Source organism: Anolis sagrei, chromosome 10 (assembly GCF_037176765.1).
Source record: "Anolis sagrei isolate rAnoSag1 chromosome 10, rAnoSag1.mat, whole genome shotgun sequence".
Taxonomy (NCBI): domain Eukaryota; kingdom Metazoa; phylum Chordata; class Lepidosauria; order Squamata; family Dactyloidae; genus Anolis; species Anolis sagrei.
The window spans coordinates 4397360-4418178 of NC_090030.1; the positions used below are offsets into that span (position 1 = coordinate 4397360).

The window sequence follows — 20819 nt, forward strand, 5'->3', positions numbered from 1 at the left end:
AACTGGAAAGGCTGGGCCGCATCCTGCTCCTTTGGAGAGAGGTTAGCCAGAGCACGGCAACAGAGCCAGAATGCTAGGCTGCATTTATTGCAAAGCACCAGTGATTCCCCCCCCCCCCCTCTTATATTCCCCTCTCTGTATTTTCAGTTTAATTTACAGTGAAGGTTCTATGAAATGCTTGTGATCCTTTCAGGCTGCTCTCCAATAGTACAGCAGATTTACATCCCTGTGTTCTAGGCCATAGTACAGTGTTTCTCAACCTGGGGGTTGAGACTCCTGGGGGATTTCAGAGGAGTCACCAAAGATCATCAGAGAACATATATTTCTGATGGTCTTAGGAACTCCTTTGGCAGAGAAGGCTGAAGACCTCTCTACCTGTCCTTCTCTTCCTTTTTGGTGGGAGGGGAGAGCAGGTGTGCTCAGCGCATGGCACCACGCTGCCCTCCTCTGCTTTGATTGGCCAGCCTCCCAACCAAGGGAAGGGCTGTTTCTGAGACTCCAAGTAGGGAGGGGAGAGCAGGCATGCTCAGTGCATGTCACCATGCTGCCATGTGCTGAGCATGCCTGCTCTCCCCTCCCACCAAAAGCCCTCCTCTGCTTTGATTGGCCGGCCTCTCAGCCAAGGGAAGGGCTGTTTCTGAGACTCCATGTAGGGAGGGGAGAGCAGGCATGCTCAGCACATAGCAGCGTGGTGCACATGGGCAGGCAAGGGAGAGCATACAAAGCTGGAGGTTCATGCCAACAAGTCTCTTCAAGGCAGGGGGGGGGATTCTGTGTGGGAAGTTTGGCCCAATTTTGTTGTTGGTGGGGTTCAGAATGCTCTTTGATTGTAGGTGAACTATAAATCCCAGAAACTACAACTCCCAAATGTCAAGGTCTATTTTCCCCCAAACTCCACCAGTATTCACATTTGGGCATATTGAGTATTTGTGCTAAGTTTGGTGGAGATCCATCATTGTTTGCTCTCTGGATGGAGGTGAACGACAACTCCAAAACTCAAAGTCAATGCCCACTAAACTCTTCTCTTGGTCATGGGAGTCCTCTGTGCCAAGTTTGGTTCAATTCCATCGTTGGTGGAGTTCAGAATGCTCTTTGATTGTAGGTGAACTATAAATACCAGCAACTACAACTCCCAAATTTCAAGTCTATTTTCCCCAAACTCCACCAGTATTCACATTTGGGCATATTGAGTATTTGTGCCAAGTTTGGTGCAGATGCATCATTGTTTGCTCTCTGGATATAGGTGAACTACAACTCCAAAACTCAAAGTCAATGCCCATCAAAACCTGTGCTAAGTTTGGTGGAGATCCATCATTGTTTGCCCTCTGGATGGAGGTGAACGACAACTCCAAAACTCAAAGTCAATGCCCACTAAACTCTTCTCTTGGTCATGGGAGTCCCGTGTGCCAAGTTTGGTTCAATTCCATCTTTGGTGGAGTTCAGAACGCTCTTTGATTGTAAGTGAACTATAAATACCAGCAACTACAACTCCCAAATGTCAAGTCTATTTCCCCCCAAACTCTATCAATAATCACATTTGGACATACTGAGTATTTGTGCCAAGTTGGTGTAGATCCATCATTTATAAGCTCGGCATGGCATTCTGTTTGCTCTCTGGGTGTAGGTGAGTTACAACTCCAAAACTCAAAGTCAATGCCCACCAAGCTCTTCTCTTGGTCATGGGAGTCCCATGTGCCAAGTTTGGCTCAATTCCATCATTGGTGGAGTTCGGAATGCTCTTTGATCGTAGGTGAACTATAAATGACAGCAACTACAACTCCCAAATGACAAAATCAAAATAGGCTGTTCGGAATTGTGGGCATTGCAGTCCAAAACACCTGGGGGCCTGAAGTTTGCCCCTGCCTGGTCTACAGCTTCTATAACTCTTCACTACTGATATTGGTTGGGTCTGGTGGGAATTGCAATTCAGTATCTTGAGAGCTACACACCTAATAGTCTTAAATCATCTGTATGATAAGTTCATAATATGTATATTTCCTCCCTCGAGTTTTTTTGCAAAATTCTGGATCTGCCACTCTTCTCCATTAGTTGCAGATCAAAGTGACTCTGATTTCACAAACAAATGGTGTTTAAACACACACCATTCCTCTTTCCTTTGCTTGCTTATTTCAATCTTATCTTGTCACCTGTTTCAAAACATTTTACTTGGTAGATATAAAAAGACGCGTCTTCCTCTGAGCTGAGTGCAATCTTGTCCTGGAAGTCTTTTTTTTCCCCCAGAATGCCGGTATGTACTCTTTTCCAGAGTCAATAATTCAGGCTCAGAAAAGGTGGCTTTGCTTTTGGGTGAAAGGAAAGAACACATTTTTATTTCAAGCGAGAGTGCCTTTGTGTCCATTCAGACTCAAAGCCCCCCAAGGGAAAAGGAGAAGGAAGGAAGGAAGAAAAGAGCTCCGGGAAGATCAAAACAGCAACACACTACAAAGAGTCTGTGGAGTCTGTGTTTTGGGTTGTTGGATTTGTTGTTCTTGTTTGGTTTGTGTTTCTTTTAATTGAGAAGTGACTGCTTTGGAATGCACTTCTAAAGGTTAGGCCAAGGGCAATCTCAGAAAGCACTCAGCGAGCAAATCGTAAGTAATACTGCTGTAGCGAAAGTAATGTCCACATTTTCAAAAGGATGGCCAAATTAACTCCAAGACCTTTGTGTTGAGGAAAATGGCTCTTTGAAAGTGTGGTGAACCAAGATCCTTTATAAGCTTGGCATGGCATTCTATAGACCTTTTGAGTTGATAGACTGAGATTTATATAATTCTGTACAGTTGTAGCTCCAGACCCTGGAGCTCAGCATAAAGGAGCTTGGCAAAGCCAACAGGGTTTGTTTTGGGGTTTTTTCCGTGTCATGAACAACTTGAGAAACTGCAAGTCGCTTCTGGTGTGAGAATCATAGAATCAAAGAGTTGGAAGAGACCTCATGGCCCATCCAGTCCAACCCCATTCTGCCAAGAAGCAGGAATATTGCATTCAAATCACCCCTGACAGATGGCCATCCAGACTCTGTTTAAAAGCTTCCAAAGAAGGAGCCCCCACCACACTCCGGGGCAGAGAGTTCCACTGCTGAACGGCTCTCACAGTCAGAAAGTTCTTCCTCATGCTCAGGTGGAATTAGCCATCCTTAAGGACGTTGCCCAGGGGACATTGCCCGGGCATTTTGATGTTTTACCATCCTTGTGGGAGGCTCTTATCTCATGGGGAGCTGGAGCTGACAGAGGGAGCTCATCTGCGCTCTCCCCAGATTCATACCTCTGACCAGTCGACCTTCAGTCCTGCCGGCACAAGGGTTTAACTCACTGTGCCACCGGAGACAATGATTTCTGGGGGGTTTTTTTATCGTGTCAGTATCAACCAGAAAATTGTATTACATTTTTAACAATTTATTTACAAACAGACAAAACAGAGTTTGCAAGCTTGGTAGTTGATTAAATGTCCTTTGACCAGTATCTGGCCACTTGGAGTGCCTCTGGTGTTGTTGCAAGGAGGTTCTCCATGGTGCATTATGTGGCAGGGCTCAGGGTGCATTGCAGCAGGTGGTCAATGGTTTGCTCTTCTCCGCACTCGCATGTCGTGGACTCCACTTTGTGGCCCCATTTCTTGAGGTTGGCTCTGCATCTCGTAGTGCCAGAGTGCAGTCTGTTCAGCACCTTCCAAGTTGCCTCGTCTTCTGTGTGCCCAGGGGGGAGTCTCTCATTTGGTAACAGCCATTGGTTGAGGTTCTGGGTTTGAGCCTGCCACTTTTGGACTCTTGCTTGCTGAGGTGTTCCAGCGAGTGTCTCTGTAGATCTTAGAAAACTATGTCTAGATTTAAGTCGTTGACGTGCTGGCTGATACCCAAACAAGGGATGAGCTGGAGATGTCTCTGCCTTGGTCCTTTCACTATTGGCTGCTACTTCCTGGCAGATATCAGGTGGTGCATTTCTGTGGATGTGGCAGAAGAGGCAGCATAAGATGAGTTTCTCTTTGTTGGGTTGAACTTCCCCAGCCCTGAAGAGCCTTTGGGGAGATTTTGTAGGGATAAGGCTGTTACGTCTGTGGATTCAAGTCTGCTTGAGGACTTGTTAGGGCTCTGTTGTCCTATTGTGTGTACCCCAAGGTCCCCAACCTGAGCACAAGGTCTTAGGAAGTCAGGGCATCTGCGCAGAAGAATTGAGACAGTCTTGATTTGATGACGAGCTAGCAGCCACTAGCTCACTATATGCTCTGTAGAAGTTCTCCTTATGGCTAAAGTGCTGGCTTTAGCCTATAAAGCGCTAAACGGTTCCGGCCCAGCTTACCTGTCCGAACATATTCTCTCCTTATGAACCATCTAGGAACTTAAGATCGTCTGGGGAGGCTCTGCTCTCGATCCCGCCTTCTTCGCAGGCACATTTGGCGGGGACAGGGCCTTCTCAGTGGTGGCTCCTTGGCTGTGGAACTCTCTTCCTAGGGATATTAGATCGGCTCCCTCCTGACTTTCCGGAAAAATGTAAAGACCTGGCTCTTCAAATAAGCTTTTGGAAATGCAGCGCATAGACAAATATGGTATAATGAAAGAGTCAAAATGGAACGGCTAGACGATGCTAGTGGAAAATGAGTTTAACTGGTGATATTGGTGATTGTATGTTTTTAATGGTTTTATAAGGGTTTTTTTATTACGTCATGTCAAATGTTTTACTGGTATTTATTATTGTTGTGTCATCAAATTGTCACCTTCGGGCTGAGAAAGGCGGGATAGCAATACTGTAAATAAATAAATAAATCTGTTGATAGGTCAACAAGGGTGTTTTACATGAGTGTTTAGTATGGAAGTTTTTAGAGTTTTGTTTCAGTGCCTACTTAAGATTAATGGATATAAATGGTAATAGAACTGCAGTTACCTACAATAGTTATGATATGTTTGCATTCTTATTGATATCGGAGAGATCATCCAGAATTTTGGAGTTTGGTGTCAAATTTATGCGGATGATACCCAACTCTACTACTCCTTTCCACCGAATGCCAAGGATGCTATCCTGTCCGTAAACTGGTGTCTGCCATCAGTGATGGACTGGATGAGGGCTAGTAAGTTGAAAGTAAATCCAGACAAAACAGAGGTACTCCTGGTCAAGCGGTCCCCGGTCAAAAAAAGATTGGAACCACTGTCTTGGGTAAATGCCCAACTGTTGACCCATGTCTATTCCTCCAGTAACATCCCTCTCCAATAATGGTGGTCTGTAGGAAGGTGTTTTTGATAGTCCCACATTTGTGTCATTGTTCATTTCCTAAACAAAGACTCACATACTGCATCTGTATCTCAACTGCAAGCGTTGGGGTGGAATCTCCACTGGCAACCAAACTGCTCCTCAAATAGTTTCCACAGCAACTTCTATTTTAAAAATTCAACCAAGTAAGAGAATGCAGAAGAAAACCTGCAGTGTTGGATGAGAAGAGGGATTCTCTCAGAGGGGTTGTGTCAGTACCAAGTCACATCTCCAGAAATCATAGAATCAAAGAGTTGGAAGAGACCTCATGGGCCATCCAGTTCAACCCCCTGCCAAGAAGCAGGAATATTGCATTCAAAGCATCCCTGACAGATGGCCATCCAGCCTCTGTTTAAAAGCTTCCAAAGAAGGAGCCTCCACCACACTCCAGGGCAGAGAGTTCCACTGCTGAATGGCTCTCACAGTCAGGAAGTTCTTCCTCGTGTTCAGATGGAATCTCCTCTCTTATAGTTTCATAGAATCATAGAATCAAAGAGTTGGAAGAGACCTCATGGGCCATCCAGTCCAACCCCATTCTGCCAAGAAGCAGGAATATTGCATTCAAATCACCCCTGACAGATGGCCATCCAGCCTCTGTTTCAAAGCTTCCAAAGAAGGAGCCTCCACCACCCTCCGAGGCAGAGAGTTCTACTGCTGAACAGCTCTCACAGTCAGGAAGTTCTTCCTAATGTTCAGATGGAATCTCCTCTCTTGTAGTTTGAAGCCATTGTTCCGCGTCCTAGTCTCCAAGGAAGCAGAAAACAAGCTTGCTCCCTCCTCCTCCCTGTGGCTTCCTCTCACATATTTATACATGGCTATCATATCTCCTCTCAGCCTTCTCTTCTTCAGGCTAAACATGCCCAGCTCCTTAAGCCGCTCCTCATCGGGCTTGTTCTCCAGACCCTTGATCATTTTAGTCGCCCTCCTCTGGACATATTCCAGCTTGTCAATATCTCTCTTCAATTGTGGTGCCCAGAATTGGACACAATATTCCAGGTGTGGTCTAACCAAAGAGGAATAGAGCATGGGGAGCATGATTTCCCTAGATCTAGACACTATGCTCCTATTGATGCAGGCCAAAATCCCATTGGCTTTTTTGCTGCCACATCACATTGTTGGCTCATGTTCTCCTTCCTCCCCATGAGGACTCCAAGATCTTTTTCACACGTACTGCTCTCAAGCCAGGCATTGTCCCCCATTCTGTCTCTTTGCATTTTGTTTTTTCTGCCAAAGTGGAGTATCTTGCATTTGTCCCTGTTGAACTTCATTTTGTTAGTTTTGGTCCATCATCTCTCTAATCTGTCAAGATTGTTTTGAATCCTGCTCCTGTCCTCTGGAGTCTTGGCTCTCCCTCACAATTTGGTGTCTCCTACAAACTTGATGGTCCTGCCTTCTAACCCTTCATCGAAGTCATTAATAAAGATGTTGAACAGGACCAGGCCCAGGACGGATCCCTGCAGATGGCACTCCACTCGTCACGTCTTTCCAGGATGAAGAGGAAGCATTGATGAGCATCCTCTGAAATGTTTTCAGGGATAAGAAGAAACAAAATTCCTCCAGCCTACTGAATGGTAGACCAGAAGGGTCCCACACTGACAACATACTGTGCTTTAGAGAGGGTAGAGCTATATGTGAAGGCAACTTCTCTGTAAAGGATCGTGTCCAGCTCAGGTTCAGAACCAGAGAAAGGGGAAGCAGAGCAGGTGACATAAAGTTGCTCATCTATTGTGAGCACAGTATAGCAACCATTCATCTTCTGGTCACAGTGTTCCCCCTTATGGTGGGAAGCATTCTATCAGCAGCATGTGATTATTTCTAAATTTCTGAATGTACCTATAAAATAGCATCTGCTGAATCAATCCAGAGCTGTATATCTTCTTTTGTCTTCTCTGTGTGCATGCATGTGTAACATATTTCCTCCTTTTTTGGCATAGTAGCTATAACCCCTGCTGAGAAACATTTCTTTCAAGTAGCAATCTTCATTTATTTCCATTCGCAACCATGCTGGTTTTCCACCCACCGTTCATTCCAAAGATCTCAGGGTGGATTATGTGATATGTTTTAATTTTATCCTCATGCTAGATTATTTATTTCGAACATTTTTTACCCCGCCCTTCTCAACTCCTGGGGGGACTCAGGGCGGCTTACAATTGGCAATAATTCAATGCCGCATCATAAAATACAGAATAACAAATATAACAATTAAACATGAATATTAATAAATAAAGATTAAAACAGTATACTTACACTCTGATTAGCTATTGCCTGTCTGGTGGCTGTTTAGCTAGCCATCTACTAATGATTACTCCGCTTAACTTATCCAAATCCTCTTCCATGCCATAGTCAATATACATTATCAATTGTCCTTTAACCTGATTGCTCAAAGGCCTGGTCCCACAGCCATGTTTTAACCTTTTTTCTAAAGGTGAGGAGGGATGACAATGACCTAATTTCCCCGGGGAGCAAATTACACAGGCGGGGGGCCACCACCGAGAAGGCCCTCTCCCTTGTCCCCGCCAAGCGTATTTGAGACAAAGGTGGGGCCGAGCGCAGAGCCTCCCCAGACGATCTTAAGCTCCGAGGTGGGACGTAGAAGGAGATGCGTTCGGACAGGTACGCTGGACCAGAGCCGTATAGGGTTTTATAGGTCAAGACCAGCACTTTGAATTGTGCTCAGAATTGGATCCTCAGCCAGTGGAGCTGGCACAGCAGGGGGGTGGTATGCTCCCTGTATGATGCTCCGGTGAGTAATCTAGCTGCCACCCGTTGGACTAATTGCAATTTCCGAACAGTCTTCAAAGGCTACCCCACGTAGAGCGCATTGCAGTAATCTATTTGGGATGTGACAAGAGCGTGGACCACCTTAGCCAGATCCAACTTCCCAAGGTATGGGCGCAGCTGGCGCACAAGTTTTAACTGTGCAAAAGCTTTCCCGGCCACCGCCGAGACCTGGGGTTCCAGGCTCAGTGATGAGTCCAGGATCTCCCCCAAGCTGCGAACCTGCGTCTTCAGGGGGAGTGGAACCCCATCTAACACAGGCTGTAACCCTATGCCCTGTTTGGCCTTACGACTGACCAGTAGGACCTCTGTCTTAGGATGAGAGGCGATGGTTACAATCCCAGTATGGCTTGAAGCTCATTATTCTCAGCACCTGGAGTTTCATAATAATAATAATAATAATAATAATAATAGATTTATATTCTCCTCTATCTCCCCAAAGGGACTCAGGGTGGATTCCAAAGAAAAAAGGCAAACATTCAATGCCTGAATCCAACAACAATATATCCATACTAACAAATTTATACAACAAACATATAAATACGAATTATAACTTAACAAACTAAAATTAAACAAAATGCACAGCCTGTTATAACAGACATAAGACAAATCATCAAACATCAAATGGAAACAATAATTTCCATTTCTTTGGGGCAAAGAACTCTCTGAACTCCTTTCCCTAGTGATTGGCTTCATATTTCCTCCTCTGGAATGTGGCCTTGACTAGCTGGAGACACAGACTGCTCCGTTTCAATCAGGAAACATGAATCCAAGGCATGAATATAAAAACAGAGTATCCAAGAATCAAAACCATGAAACAATGGCACTTAAAAAGTGCATTTTCCAAGCAAAGCTTCTATGAAACAAGGATGGGATCTTGACTTGATTCCAAACGATGCTTCATCTGACTACATATCCTGTACTTGGGACTTTTATCTCCTTGTTAGCTATGTCTCTAGCATTCAGAAGTTGGTTTTGCTTTAGCTGAGAATTTCTTATCTTTTTCTCTCGGAGCCTGGCAGAACGCCAAAACCACTGTTCAGCTGTCCTGTTTTGACTGATCTTCTCCCATCTATCTTGTTGCTCATTAATTTCTACAGCTGGGCCAGGTGCCGAGCTGTTTTCATGTTCCCTATCATGGGAACTCTCTGGTAACAATTCAGAAAGCACACCATCATCCTCACACCCCTCAGGGCCATTCTCATGGGAAACTACACTTTGAACAGGGATCTCCTGGTCATTCTTTGCATCAATATCACTGACCAAAGCATTGCCATCTCGAAACTCATCTTGCAACTCATTGACATCACTCCCCACATCAAAAGCAACGTGATCCTGAAACACAATCCCAGGCTGAACTCCAACACTATGGAATGCTAATGGAGGCTTCTGTCAGATTGCCAGCTGTCTTGCATTGTCAAGCTTAGTGAGACTGCAAAGCTAAGGAGTGGAACCAACTCTACCGCTTTCTCAATTTCCCCCTATAGCTTCCTAGGTTACAAAGGAAAAACGTATAAGAAGGTGACAAGATTTATATGTTCAGCTCCTGTGTTTCTGTTATGAGGGAAGGCATTATCAAATTCATTTGCTCCCATCGGGCTGATGTCAGTGCGGCTGATTAGTTTGGATAAGCTTACCTCTTTTTCCGTTCAGATTGCGGTAATGTTTTCCAGGACTTACATGCCGTTGGCTTGAGGCAAGGAAGACGTGCTGCATTTTAAAAGTACGATTAGGATCCAATTAAGACATTTTGCCTCCATCAGGTGTGGATTTTTTTTAAAAAAAAAACGTATCTGATTAACTTCTTCTGCAAACGCTGTTATTTTCTCAAGCAGGAATTTGAGGGCTGCCTCACCGTGATCTGACGATTGCATGCAGCTTTCAGAGTCTCTGCTGGAAATCTATTACATTTCACAGAAGCAATGTGGCGTGCCAGACAAGACATGCTGTGGGTCCAGCAAGTCGAGGCAGAAAGATGTGGGAGAACAGAGATTCCTGATTATTCAGTGTTTCCCTCTCAAGTTGAAGGGGGCTGCATGCTTGGGGGCTGCATGTTAGCACTCCCTGCTAAGCTAAGGACTGGCTTACCAAAAGGGAAGGAGTAAGGAAAGAGAGAATGAGAGAGAAGGAGGAAGGAAAGACAAAAGGGAAGGAAGGAAGGATGAAAAGGTAGAAGGGAAGGATGGAAGGAAGGGAAGGAAGGAAGGAAGGGAAGGAGGAAGGAAAAAAGAAGGAAGGGAGGGAGGGAGGACGAAAGGGAGGAAGTAAAGGATGGGAGGAGAAAGAGGAAGGAAAGAAAGGAGGGAGGAAAGAGGGAAAGAAGGAAAGAAAAAAGGGAAGGAGAAAGGAAAAGGAGAAGGAAGGCAGAAAGGGAGGAAGAGAAGGATGGAAGGAGGGAAGGGTAAAGGAAAGAGAAGAAAGGAAAGACAAAAGGGAAGGAAGGAAGAAGAAAGAGGGAAAGAAGGAAGGAAGAATGAAAGGGTAGAAGGGAAGGATGGAAGGATAAAGAGGGAGGGAAGGGAGGAAGAAGGAAAAAGAGAAGAAAGGGAGGGAAGGATAAAAGAGTGACAGGAAAGGAAGGGAGGGAGGAGGGAAGGATAAAGAGAGAGGGAAGGGATGAAGGAAAGGAGAAAGGAAAAAAGAAGGAAGAAGGGAAGGAAGGACAAAAGGAAGGAAGGGAAGGATGGAAGGAGAAAGAGGAAGGGAAGGAAGGAGGGAGGAAAGAAGGAAAAAGGAAAGAAAAAAGGGAAGGAGGAAGGAAAAGGAGGAAGGAAGGAAGGAAGGAAGGAAGGAAGGGAGGGAGGGAGGGAGGGAGGGAGGAAGAGAAGGATGGAAAGAAGTGAAAGATAAAGGAAAGAGAAGGAATGAAAGACACCAGGGAAGGAAGGAAGGAAGAAGAAAGAGGGAGAGAAGGAGGAAAGAGGGAAGGAAGAATGAAAGGGTGGAAGGGAAGGATTAAGCCCTAAATGGTTTCGGCCCAGCTTACCTGTCCGAATGTATCTCTCCCTATGAACCATCTAGGAGTTTAAGATCATATGGGGAGACCCTGCTCTTGGTCCCACCTTCTTCACAGGCGCAACTGGTGTGGACGAGAGACAGGGCCTTCTCAGTGGTGGTCCCTCGGCTATGGAACTCCCTCCCTAGGGATATTAGATTAGCCCCTTTCCCTCCTGAACTTCTGCAGAAAAGTGAAAACTTGGCTTTTTGGGAGCCTAGTGCAATAGATAAACACTGAACTATGTGAAATCGAATACTGGGACGGCTTAGACGATGTTTTTGGATGACGACGCTAATAGTGAAAGTAGTGGTTTTAAATGTTTTTAAAGGTTTATTGTAATGTTTACATTGTTTTAATGGCATTGAATAGCTGCCTATGTTGTAAAGCCTCCTTAAGTCATCTTCGGGTTAGAGAAAGACGGGGTAGAAATATCTTAAATAAGTAAAAAAATAAATCACTAAAAAAATAAATGTGCTGTCTGGTGGAAAAAAAATTGGAAGGCGTGTTCTCTGCATAAAAGCTTACTGAAAGTTAGGTCCAAGTTTAATGTTTCTATCTATCGACTATGAGCTTACATTGAGTGGAAGGACATAGTGAGCATTCCCCGGAGGAAACATGAGCAGTTTTGTTTAAAGATCTCAACAACACATGACTCATTACTTAACAACTCGTGGAGATTTCTCCATGGAAACCTCTCTTAAATGCTTGCGCTGTTCTCCACCAACAGCCATCCCACTCATGTTCAGAGCAAACTCCTTTGGCACAGATTTGAATGAGGAACATTGTGGCTTGAAGGAATCTGAAAGCTTTCGCTGTGGTCTTTATTGTCCGCCGTCGTTTGCATCCCACAGTCAACAAGCGAGGAATTATAAATCTGTCCTCTGAATGTGTCAATCTGTACATACATATAAGTGACCAGGAGTGAACCTGGAGGAGAGTTTGGGAAGATTTCTCTTTTTGGATTACGGATCTGTCTCCCCCAGTTTGCATTGTTCTCAGGCCCAAAATACTGCTAACATTCCCCATATGAATGATTCTCTAACACAGGCATGGGCCAACTTGGGCCCTCCAGGTGTTTTGGACTTAAACTCCAACAATTCCTAACAGCCTACCGGCTGTTAGGAATTGTGGGAGTTGAAGTCCAAAACACCTGGAAGGCCCAAGTTGGCCCATGTCTGATCTAACACTTTGCTCATTTTAGTTGCCAAGTGAGCACATAGACAACAGAGCATGCCATTCTCCCAGCTTGGTAGAAACTATGGGAAAGAGTCACTCAAGTTTGCTGCCATGGAGAAGGTCTTGTCCTGTGTTCTCCTTCCTCTCACCTGTTCTCTTTTGAAGGCCTCCAAAATAGATAATGAACAAACTCATGAAAGAGGAATATTCTTTGTTAGTGTTAGGGATTCCTCATCTTCGGAAGAGGAAAGGGAGGAGGGAAGTGCTCAGGAATTGGGGGCAGAAGAGGAATCAGACGATGAGGGCTTGAAAGTGCCCACATTCCTAGAGGGATGAAAAGAGACAGCACAGACAGCTTTCAGCTAGAATAACTGCTAAAAACACTGAGCTAATTGGGAGATGCCCTAGCACCTCCTGTGTGGGGAATTCAGGGCTATACATCAGAGGCAGGAGCAGTCAGCTTTTACTGGTAACAACGACCCTGGTACTGATGTTTTGACTCCAATGGAATCTGCTTTGTGTCTGCTGCTAAGGACTTAGTTCATCGTCTGTTGTCTGATGGAAGACTGGTGTTTCTTTTGGGACTTTGTAAGAGACTTTAATTTGTGTCTGGATTAAAACTTCCTTGGTTGGGTTGTTGTAGGTTTCTTCGGGTTATATGGTCATGGTCTAGAGGCATTCTCTCCTGACGTTTTGCCTGCATCTATGGCAAGCATCCTCAGAGGTAGTGAGGTCTGTTGGAACTAGGAAAAAGGGTTTATATATCTGTGGAATGACCAGGATGGGAGAAAGGACTCTTGTCTGCTGGAGCTAGGTGTGAATGTTTCAACTGACCACCTTGATTAGCATTTGATGGCCTGACAGTGACAGTGACTCCCTTGTTTTCTTTTGCACTTTTCAATTGCATTTGCTTATCCTTTGTGTTTGGTGAAGTAAAATATTTTTCTTTTACTTTCAACATTGTCTAAAGGCTGTCTTGGATGGCAACTCAGGACAGTTAGGTACCTGGAATGGGATATTTTGGACACAGTAGTCCCACAATTTGAAGGCATTGGATAAACCTGAATTGGATTGTGCCGTGGCAGTAGAGGACATCACCAAAATCCACGCACAAAGCAATCAGTGAACTGAATCCTTTTTGGCTTTTTAACTAATGCTGTAGATAAAACTAAGTAATAAAATCTGAGGAAAAAAACGTTTGAAAATGTTATACTATTTAATTGTGTGGTATTTACAGTAGAGTCTCTCTTATCCAACATAAATGGGCCGGCAGAAGCAAGGAATTATAAACTGCCCCCTGAATGTGTCAATCTGTACATATAAGTGACCAGGAGTGAACCTGGAGGAGAGTTTGGGAAGATTTCTCTTTTTGGATTACAGATCTCAGGCTCCCCCAGTTTGCATTGTTCTCAGGCCCAAAATACTGGTAACATTCCCCATATGAATGATCCTCTGCCACAGGCACGGGCCAACTTTGGCCCTCCAGGTGTTTTGGACTTCAACTCCCACAATTCCTAACTATGGGGAAGAGTCACTCCAGAGTGCTTCGGCCTGGTTGCTGCCATGGAGAGGGTCTTGTCCTGTGTTCTCCTTCCTCTCACCTGTTCTCTTTTGAAGGCCTCCAAAATAGATAATGAACAAACTCATGAAAGAGGGGTAATCTTTGTTAGGTACCTGGAATGGGATATTTTGGACACAATTTGAAGGTATTGGATAAACCTGAATTGGATTGTGCCGTGGCGCTGTCCAAGTGCTGAAAAACTGGGCAGTGGAGGACAGCGCCAAAATCCACGCACAAAGCAATCAGGGAACTGGATCTTTTTTGCCTTTTAAAATTATTGTTGTAAATAAAACTAAGTAACAAGGCCTCACAGATTTGGATATAGCATTGGATCACAATAAGGACATTCCTTTTTACTTATATGACAATGGCGGCGAGAATGCAAAACTTTGGAAATTGGACAAGACACCAGAGATTGACGGTTGGCTAAATAAATTAAGAGAAATTAGAGACATGGATAAACTAACTTTCTTTTTGAAGAATACTTCGGGAAGCCCAGTTGAAAGGACTGATTGGAATCTTGTTGAGGAATACGAAAAGGAAAAAGGATCATAAAGACATTATCAAACTATGGACTCTTCAAAAAGCACTGGGACTGTGGCACAGCTGGTTGGGAGTCTGCTGCATTAAGATCACTACTGACCGAAAGGACAGTAGAACGGACTTCAAAAGCCAATAAAATAAAAAAAAATACATTACAACGCATTAGCAAAACCACATATATATGCAAACACACACATATACACAAATATATACACACACAAAACACATATAAACAGACTGGGCCACAGCAACACATGGCAGGGGACAGCTAGTCTATATAAATAAAAATGTAATGTTCGTTTGTGAGATTAACAGAACTCAAAAACCAGTGGACGAATTGACACCAAATTTGGACACAAGACACCTCTCAGGCCAACGAGTGACCATCACTCATAAAAACACTGAAAAACACAGCAGAAGAGACTTAAAAGCAAAAAAAACCAAAGAAGACATTACAACGCCTGAGCAAAACCACATATATACGCAAATACACACATATACACATATACACACACACACAAAACACATACATAGACTGGGCCACAGCAACATATGGCAGGACAGCTAGTCATAAAGTAACATAACATTATATAACAAAATTTGAGGTATTTTCTGTTCCTGATTTGAAAGTGTTACTTCCTGTTTAATTGTGTGGTGCTTACTAACAGCACTCCATGCAGTCATTCCAGCCAAATGACCTTGGAGGTGTCTGTGGACAATCCTGGCTCTGCGGCTTAGAAATGGAGATGAGCAGCAACTTCCAGAGTTGGACACGACTGGACTTAATGTCAAGGGGAAACTTTTTCTTTACCTTACTTTGAAAGTTGTTGTTCTCCAGTAACTTCAGTTTTGTGGCTGTCACAAACTATGGTTGAATTGGTTGAGACTCTATTCATTGGAAAACTATAGCAAAATTAGTTGAGACTGTATGATGAGATATTCATTGGAAAACTATAGCAAAATCTACTGCAGGATGATGTCCCTTCCCACAAAACAAAGTTCTGACAGTTTAATAAACTTTTCCATGTTTTATGATAGAACTAATTAAGAAATGACCTTTAAAACCCAGGAACCAAAACTGTAATTTCTTCTGTCAAGTGATGCATCTTTTTTGCTTTCTTTCTACAGGTTGCAATCCTCAATAAAAATTCGAGAAGTTACCACTACATGCTTGCAAACCTGGTAAGACAACTTATTTAGATTTTGGATTTGCTTTACCTTTATTGTACCAAAGATAACCATGCCACCCATATCTTAAATCACAATGTTGACATTCCCAGAGTCTGCCATCTCTAAGCAAAATCCATTCCTTTGGCCACACAAAACAACAGGGCTCATAACCAGGGGCGGCTCGTCCATTACGCGAAGTAAGCGGTCGCAGAACACTTTTTTTTGCCAGGGGCGCAGAGGCGCCTCTGTAAATGTCCCTCGACCGCCACTTGAGGAGCGCCAAGAGAGAGAGAGAGAGAGACCCTCTAGTTGGAGGGATCTCCCACCTCCGCTCCCTCCTTTGTTTTTGCGCCTACCTTCAGGAAAGGTGGGCATCTCCACCTCTCTCTCTCTCTCTCTCTCTCTCTCGGTCCCAATGGCTAAGGAGAAAGTCAGGAGAAGAGGTGACTTTTGGTGCACACGCCGGGGTCTTCAGGCATGCCTCCGGACCCAAAGCGGGCCAGGCAAGGGAGCAAGTGCGGCAAGTGTAGTTACTGGGATGTATAGTTCACCTACAATCAAAGAGCATTCTGAACTCCACAAATGATGGAATTGAACCAAATATGGCACACAGAACTCCCACGACGAACAGAAAATATATATCAATGATTGGTTGTGGGGGGCACCAAAATACTGTTTGCTTACTGTTGAAAATTACCTAGGGCCGCCTCTGCTCATAACGAAGCTTCATAATGGGAAGTCCCAATATATTGTGATGGGTAGTAGCTTCTGAAGCTCTTCATAAACAATGTATTGTTGAAGACTTTCATGGCTGGAATCACTAGATTCTTGTGGGTTTTTTTCGGGCTATAGGGCCATGTTCTAGAGGCATTTCTCCTCACGTTTCGCCTGCATCTATGGCAAGCATCCTCAGAGGTAGTGAGGTCTGTTGGAATTAGGACAATGAGTTTATATATCTGTGGAATGCCTGGGGTGGGGCAAAGAGCTCTTCTCTGCTGGAGCTAGGTGTGAATGTTTCAACTGACCACCTTCATTAGCATTTGAAGGCCTGGCTGAGCCTGGGAAAATCTTTTGTTGAGAGGTGTTGAGACCATGTTGAGACCATGAAAATGAACAAAATCTGGCTACAAGTATTAAAAAACTCTAAAATTACAACAGCAAAACAGCAGAGAGGAAACAACCAGGCACATCTTAACACCTCTCAACAAAAGATTTTCCCAGGCTCAGCCAGGCCTTCAAATGCTAATGAAGGTGGTCAGTTGAAACATTCACACCTAGCTCCAGCAGAGAAAAGCTCTTTGCCCCACCCCAGCCATTCCACAGATATATAAACCCATTGTCCTAATTCCAACAGACCTCACTACCTCTGAGGATGCTTGCCATAGATGCAGGCGAAACGTCAGGAGAAATGCCTCTAGAACATGGCCCTATAGCCCGAAAAAACCCACAAGAACGTCTTCGTAAACACTTAGTTAAGATTTCTCTACTTAGCATTTATGAGGGGCTTTAGACATTTCCACTGAACATGTGTAAGAATTGTAGTATATCTAAAGTAGTTCTTTGAACCCTGGCCAGAAAATGGTTGTCAATGAAGGTAGCTTTAAAAGAATGCAATAGATGGGGCTTCATGGTTAGTGTTTATCTTCAATTGATGCTTTCCTGTAGAACAGCATTTCTTAACCTGGGGATTGGGACCTGAGGGGGGGGGTCATGAGGGGGTTTCAGAGAGGTCACCAAATACTATCAGAAAATACAGTATTTTCTGTTGGTCATGGGGATTCTGTGTGGGAAGTTTGGCCCATATCTATCGTTGGTGGGATTCAGAATGCTCTTTGATTGTAGGTGAACTATAAATCCCAGCAACTTCAACTCCCAAATGTCAAGGTCTATCTTTCCCCAAACTCCATCGAAGTTCACATTTGGGCATATTTAGTATTTGTGCCAAGTTTGGTCTAGATCCATCACTGTTTGAGTCCACAGTGCTCTCTGGATGTAGGTGAACTACAACTCCAAAACTCAATGCCCACAAAACCTTTCCAGTATTTTCTGTTGGTTGTGGGAGTTCTGTGTGCCAAGTTTGGATCAATTCCATCCTTGGTGGGGTTCATAATGCTCTTTGATTATCGCTGAACTATAAATCCCAGCAATTACAACTCCCAAATAGCAAGGTCTCTTTTCCCCAAACCCCACCAATGTTCACATTTGGTCATATTGAGTATTCGTGCCAAGTTCGATCCAGATCCATCATTGTTTGAGTCCACAGTGCTGTCTGGATGTAGGTGAAGTACAACTCCAAAACTCAAGGTCAATGCCCACCAAACGCTTCCAATGTTTTATGTTGGTCATGGGAGTTCTGTGTGCTAAGTTTGGATCAATTCCATCCTTGGTGGGGTTCATACTGCTCTTTGATTGTAGCTGAACTTTAAATCCCAGCAATTACAACCCCCAAATTACAAAATCAATCCCCCCCCCCAAGCCCCACCAGTATTCAGATTTGGGCATATTGGGTATTTGTGCTCCCCCCTGGGCACTCAGAAGATGGGGCAACTTGGAAGGCGCTGAACAGACTGCGCTCTGGCACCACGAGATGCAGAGCCAATCTTAATAAATGGGGCTACTGGGTGGAATCCTTGGCATGCGAGTGCGGAGAAGAGCAAACCACTGACCACCTGCTGCAATGCAACCTGAGCCCTGCACATGCAACATGGAGGACCTTCTTGCGGCAACCCCAGAGGCACTCCAAGTGGCCAGATACTGGTCAAAGGACATTTAACCAAATACCAAATTTGCAAAATCTGTGTGTTTTTTTTCCTTTTTCTTTTTAATCTGTGTGTTTGTTTTGCTCTGTTAGAATTGTAATACAATGGTTGCTGGTGACACAATAAATAAATAAATACTAATAATATTACAATATAATGGTATAGTACAATATAGTAATATTTAATACTGATATTGTACAATGCTAATAATATAATATATTGTATGTATATATATCTTGTAAGCCGCTCTGAGTCCCCTTAGGGGTGAGAGCAGCGGCATCTAAATGTTGTAAATAAATAAACAAACAAAAATAATGTTATGGTTGGGGGTCCCCACAACATGAGGAACTGTATTAAGGAGTCACGGCATTCAGAAGGTTGAGAAACACCGCTGTAGAAGCTTTCTTGCCGTAATCATTTCAACTTAATGCATCGTTTGTATTTCTTCTCAAATTATACTGTCAATAATCCAAATCTCTTTTTAATAACACAAACCCACTGTGGGGAGATATGACATTATGCTTGGTTACTTTACAGTTGTTACAAAGAGCCAAGATAATCCATAATTCTATAGTCAAGTCGCCAGGCTGCTTAACCATTCATTTGTTCAATCCTGGCAGTACATCTAAAGCTTATTCTAGGGAAAAGGGGAGAGAGAATGAACTTGTTCTGTATCCGGTAACTAGGCGCAGTGTGCCTCAGGTCTATCTATTTTTGAAATACATTTTATAACAAGGGTTTTTCCCCCCAAGTGTTTCCTATTATAGTAGGGTTTTTTTTTTAATCAAGCGACTCCTCTGCACTTTGCGTGCAAGAGGTTCCTCAGGCATTTGATCCCGCAACAATTGCAAGCTTTTAGCATTGTGAAGAGACGGCTCCTTCGCAGAGTCCCCTGCCTTCTACCTGACAATTCCGCAAAGCCAAAGCGGACTCCTTGCAAAGTTATTCTTTTCCTTTGCAAGGTCACCGTTGGGAAGGATTTATGCTAAAGCATTGTGATGCAAAGTCAGAACATCATATGCTTCTTTCATAGAATCATAGAATCAAAGAGTTGGAAGAGAACTCCTGGGCCATCCAGTCCAACTCCATTCTGCCAAGAAGCAGGAATATTGCATTCAAATCACCCCTGACAGATGGACATCCAGCCTCTGTTTAAAAGCCTCCAAAGAAGGAGCCTCCACCACACTCCAGGGCAGAGAGTTCCACTGCTGAACGGCTCTCACAGTCAGGAAGTTCTTCCTCATGTTCAGATGGAATCTCCTCTCTTGTAGTTTGAAGCCATTGCTCCGTGTCCTAGTCTCCAGGGAAGCAGAAAACAAGCTTGCTCCCTCCTCCTCCCTGTGGCTTCCTCTCACATATTTATACATGGCTATCATGTCTCCTCTCAGCCTTCTCTTCTTCAGGTTAAACATGCCCAGTTCCCTAAGCCGCTCCTCATAGGGCTTGTTCTCCAGACCCTTGATCATTTTAGTTGTCCTCCTCTGGACACATTCCAGCTTGTCAATATCTCTCTTGAATTGTGGTGCCCAGAATTGGACACAATATTCCAGGTGTGGTCTAACCAAAGCGGAATAGAGCATGGGGAGCATGACTTCCCTGGATCTAGACACTATACTCCTATTGATGCAGGCCAAAATCCCTTGTCTGTGCCCAGTGGTGCGCTGTCATTTTTTGTGTGTGTTCAAAATCACTCTGCATTTTGTATATTCAAATTGGCAACTCTGCCTGGAACCTGGATTTCCTGATTCTTATTGGTGGGCTGATTGTTCCAGATTTTGTTTCAGCCTTGACTCTGTTATCAATCTCTCTCTCAGTCTGGCAGAGCGCCTGAGAGTTTGGTTAACCAGATAACCAGATAACCTCCATGGCACTGTTTCTCTTGCTGTACTAATAGTTGTTGCCTGAAGATGCACGGCACCAATATTGCAAATGTTTGCTGATTTCATGTGAGGATGTTTCTGGAGATTACTTATGGAGTTCAGCCTATGATTGTGTCTAATGATCAGGGTACTCTGGATGTTGGGAGTGACAATGAGGTTCATGTATCTTGTGCTGTCACACGCTGGGCCTGTGCATATGACTATAGACAGGACATAAATTCTGTGTGCCCAACGGGACGCCAGGACTGCCTCAGATTAAAGGCCCTTGGACCTCCCCAAAACAAAGTTCTGTAGAGGCTTAAAGTAAGTCCAACAAAGTTCTTTATTGATGAAAAACAAACAGGTACTTTAAAGCTTTCTTAACAGTCTATAGGCTCTTGCAATCTTGTCCACAGGGAACAGGCACTATCTTCATAACAATATAAAAGCTAATGGGGAAATCCTTAACTTCCAATCTGGGAAGTCTGTACTTGCCTCTGTTGGCGTGGAGCCCCTGCACCTGGTACCAACTGCGTCTGGCTTCCGCGAGCGACCCTTACCAAGCAGAGCTTTGTAGACTTCCAGGGGAAAAGAAGGAATTCAGGTTGCTGTAATGGCTGGCTGAAGTCCCTCAGCAAAGGAGCTGTAAGGCTGCAAAATCCACAGCCAAGCTGTGGGGCCTTTTCTCCCCGGCCAAGCTGTAAGGTGTAGGCTGTATATCTCCCCGGCCAAGCCGTAGAA

At 44.1% G+C, this 20819-nt stretch overlaps 1 protein-coding gene across 6 annotated transcripts in view; it reads left to right on the forward strand.

Annotated features, from left to right (window-relative positions):
• Nucleotides 1-20819, forward strand: part of GRIA3 (glutamate ionotropic receptor AMPA type subunit 3) — a 261418-nt gene that overhangs the window by 137947 nt on the left and 102652 nt on the right. For all 6 annotated transcript variants that reach the window (XM_060756402.2, XM_060756404.2, XM_060756403.2 and 3 more), the window contains exon 5: nucleotides 15419-15472. In XM_060756402.2, coding sequence (XP_060612385.1) covers nucleotides 15419-15472 — 54 coding nt within the window. The remainder of the gene's footprint in view (nucleotides 1-15418; nucleotides 15473-20819) is intronic.